Source organism: Myotis lucifugus, unplaced genomic scaffold (genome assembly GCF_000147115.1).
Source record: "Myotis lucifugus unplaced genomic scaffold, Myoluc2.0 scaffold_312, whole genome shotgun sequence".
Classification (NCBI taxonomy): Eukaryota; Metazoa; Chordata; class Mammalia; order Chiroptera; family Vespertilionidae; genus Myotis; species Myotis lucifugus.
The window spans coordinates 471,198-475,311 of NW_005871360.1; the positions used below are offsets into that span (position 1 = coordinate 471,198).

General features: G+C 44.0%; 1 protein-coding gene across 1 annotated transcript in view; it reads left to right on the forward strand.

Moving 5' to 3' along the window:
- CXCR4 (C-X-C motif chemokine receptor 4) overlaps positions 1 to 2,578 on the forward strand; it is a 3,881-nt gene extending 1,303 nt beyond the window's left edge. Inside the window, exon 2 of the mRNA XM_006100433.3 lies at positions 998 to 2,578. Coding sequence (XP_006100495.1) covers positions 998 to 2,044 — 1,047 coding nt within the window. The 3' untranslated portion in view covers positions 2,045 to 2,578. The remainder of the gene's footprint in view (positions 1 to 997) is intronic.
- The last annotated feature ends 1,536 nt before the right edge of the window (positions 2,579 to 4,114 follow it).

A 4,114-nucleotide genomic window follows, 5' to 3' on the forward strand; every position in this document is an offset into this window, starting at 1 on the left:
GGGGGGGGGGTAGGCGCAGGCCGGGGGAGAGAACACCGGGGCCTCGGAGCTGGATCACCCCGCCCCTGGCGCGCTCTCCGCCTGGAGGCGTCCAGCTGCAGACCCCCGACCCCATTAACTGGCTCGGTGGTGGGGTGGAAAGCGACCCGGGAGGGTGAGGAACTGAAACTTGGGGCGAGTACCACGGGTGCAGTCCCCGTGACCTTCCCCTCCCGGGATAATGCTGCCTCCCTACCTCCCACGCGCCAAGAGATAAATGTGGATTCGCAAAGGCAGGCCACCCCGAGGAGCTTCAGCTGAGGGGGGCGAGAGGGGTTACTCACTTCTGACGCCCCCAGCCTTTGCTTTTTAAGGTTGCATTCTCCCTCCCTAACACATGTTGCTTGAAGTACACGATGGTTTGTGTTTAGACATGCGATAAACGTGGGGAAAGCAAAGTTTTGTGCTTTAGAATAAAGTCTACAGTCTTTGGGGTCTCTCTCTCTCTCTCTCTCTCTCTCTCACACACACACACACACACACACACACACACACACACACACACTCCTTCCTCCTGGCGGATCTTCACGCAGAAAGTTAACCCCAGCTCCTCAGAACCCACCCTCGCTGGAGTGGCCTCTGTTTTGTTTTGGTTTTTTTCTCTGAAGGTTTTTTTCTAACCTCTAGTGGGCGGAGCAGAAGTTAGCAAAGACGCGACTTTTGAAACCTTCTGAATCTCCGCGCCCTTTTGTTCAAAACCAAGAATTTTGTAATTGGCTCTTCTAAAGGGGACTATAATGAAGTGACTTTGGGAGGAGGGTTCTAGGATTCTGGAATAATTTTCTTGTGCTTCATATTCCCAAGTACTTCAGTAGGAGCAGAATTTACTGAAGAAGGCTGGGCTGAGTTGGGTCTTAAAAATTGCTGTCTTAAAATAGCAGAAACATTTTTGTTTTGAAGTTGAGGAATATCTGCTGAACTTGACATTGAATGCCTATTCCCCTTGCCTCTTTTGCAGATATACCCATCAGATAACTACACGGAGGAGGACATGGGTTCAGGTGACTATGACTCCATAAAGGAACCCTGCTTCCGAGAGGAAAATGCCCATTTCAACCGGATCTTTCTGCCCACGATCTACTCCATCATCTTCTTGACTGGCATAGTGGGCAATGGCTTGGTCATCCTGGTCATGGGCTACCAGAAGAAACTGAGAAGCATGACAGACAAGTACAGACTACACCTGTCCGTGGCAGACCTCCTCTTCGTCCTCACCCTGCCCTTCTGGGCAGTTGATGCTGTGGCAAACTGGTACTTTGGAAAGTTCCTGTGCAAGGCTGTCCATGTCATCTACACGGTCAACCTGTACAGCAGTGTCCTCATCCTGGCCTTCATCAGCCTGGACCGCTACCTGGCCATCGTCCACGCCACCAACAGTCAGAGGCCACGGAAGCTGTTAGCTGAAAAGGTGGTCTATGTTGGTGTCTGGATACCTGCTCTCCTGTTGGCTATTCCCGATTTCATCTTTGCCAACGTCAGGGTTGGGGAAGACAGGTATATATGTGACCGCTTCTACCCCAACGACGTGTGGATGGTGGTGTTCCAGTTCCAGCACATCATGGTCGGCCTTGTCCTGCCGGGTATCGTCATCCTGTCCTGCTATTGCATTATCATCTCCAAGCTGTCCCACTCCAAGGGCTACCAGAAGCGCAAGGCCCTCAAGACCACAGTTATCCTCATCCTGACTTTCTTTGCCTGCTGGCTACCCTACTACATTGGGCTCAGCATCGACTCCTTCATCCTCCTGGAAATCATCAAGCAAGGATGTGAGTTTGAGAACACTGTGCACAAGTGGATTTCCATCACCGAGGCCCTCGCCTTTTTCCACTGTTGCCTGAATCCCATCCTCTATGCCTTCCTTGGAGCCAAATTTAAATCCTCCGCCCAGCATGCACTCACCTCAGTGAGCAGAGGGTCCAGCCTCAAGATCCTCTCCAAGGGAAAGCGGGGTGGACATTCTTCTGTTTCAACTGAGTCCGAGTCTTCAAGTTTTCACTCCAGCTAACACTGATATAAAAGACGTTTATACATGGAAGAACTTTTTTTTTTAAAGTTATACATTTTTTCCAGCTATAAAAGACTGACCAGTACTGTACAGTTTGTATTACCTGTTGGATTTTTTTCTTGTGTTTAGTTTTTGTGAGGTTTAATTGACTTATTTATATAAATATTTTTGTGTTTCATGTTGATGAGTGTCTAGGCAGGACCTGTGGCCAATTCCTTAGTTTGCTGTATGTCTGACTGTAGAACTGTAGAAAAGGGAACTGAACATTCCAGAATGTGCAGTGAGTCACTTAAGCTAGAAATGACCCTCAGCTGTTTGTGTATAAATAATCTCTCCATTCCGGTGGAACAGTTTCTTCGCCTGTTCTGAATTTGTTTGGTTACACTATGTGATTTTTTGCTGTAGAAGATGGCCCTTGGAGCCAAATCCTGAAGTAGAAATGCTGGTTTTTCATTTTTCAGGAGTGGGTTGATTTCAGCACATACTATGTACAGTCTTGTATTAAGTTGTTAATAAAAGTACATGAAAAACTTACTTAGTGTTACGTTCTGATTTCCATTGAGACATTCCTTCAGTTGGCAGAAATCAAAAATAACAATAATAGATACATTGATGGCACGCCAGGTTCTCTCCTAGGTATATTAGTTATAATATTTTACTTAATCCTAGACACAACTCTTACAATAGGTTCTGGTTCTATTATATTATTACTTGTCTATTATAGAGCAGGAAACCAAAGCACAGAAAGCCGAAGTGACTCAGTCAAAGGCATTTGGTAAGTAGCACAGCCAATATTTCAAACAGGTAAGATAACTTCAACATCTGAAGCCTCAACCACTGTTAACATAGAAATTTAGAAATGTCCAGTCAGTACCTATTCCTATGAAAGAATCTTTCTGAAGGAGAAGTGTGCAGAAAGGAGAAAAGGTATGCAATACACGTTAGATGTTCCTACTACTACTCCTTGTGTAGTCCAGGTCTGTGCCAGGCCAGGCATTGTATGCTTATTGTATACTCTTCTCATCCAGTCCTCTCAATGTAGATAGCATCACTCCCTTCTCACCGACAAGGGAACCCGAGGTTCAAAGACTTTTCATAACTTGCACTTTTCAAGGGGACACACCAAGAGCTAATTCTATTTATCATTCTAGCCCTTGCTCTTAACCATTACCCACTATTATCACCCAGAACACCTGGTCATAAGTCAACTGAACTGTTATTGAAAATAAAGCCAAAAGTGAATGTTTTCTTCATAAAATTAACCATGCCCAAAATACTCCTCTTACAATATCTTCTATGCAAATATCAACACAATCTATTGCAACACCTAGCACCTGAAGGGTTCAACCAAGCAGATAAAAGTTAAACTGATGCTTTCAGAGCTCGAGAGAAAGGTTGACTGAAGCAAGCTCTCCATTGCTCATATTTTGCATAAGACTTTGGAGTCTTATGTAACATCACCCTTAGCTATTTACACTATCATTGTGCAAGCCCCAGGCTCTTGAGTAAATTTCAGCTTCAGTCCCCATTTAAAGAGAATTTCTAAACTATAGTACCCTTACCTATCTCATTTAGAATACAAACAGGGCACTCCAGGCATGCACTCAAAGATAATAACCAAGATATAATTAAGGCAATATTTGCTCTACTTTTTGTCATTGTTGCTGGCACAGAAAATCCATTTTGGAGGGAAAAATGCAATGTTTTATCTTTCAGAGGCAAATCACATTTGTTGAAGGCAAATTATAGATCCTGTGAAGGGAAATAACTTAATTACTTAAAATAGAATCCAATTTGGCTGCACATCTTTGCTGCAGTCTATGGATCTGGGATAGTTCAGAGTGGTATTCCTATTCCACTTGAGAACATAATTAGATTTTAGATAGGAAATTATCTTGAGGTTTCTTGGTTTTCCCTGGGAAGCCTAATTGGATCACCCTTCATTTAAGCATAGTTTTTCATGTACTCTTTCAAAGGCTTAGTCTTAAAGCCATGACCATTGTAAAAGCCTTCACTTGAACTTGCTCTATAAATATTTATTCTTGAGGAGACAATAGAAGAAATCCTTGG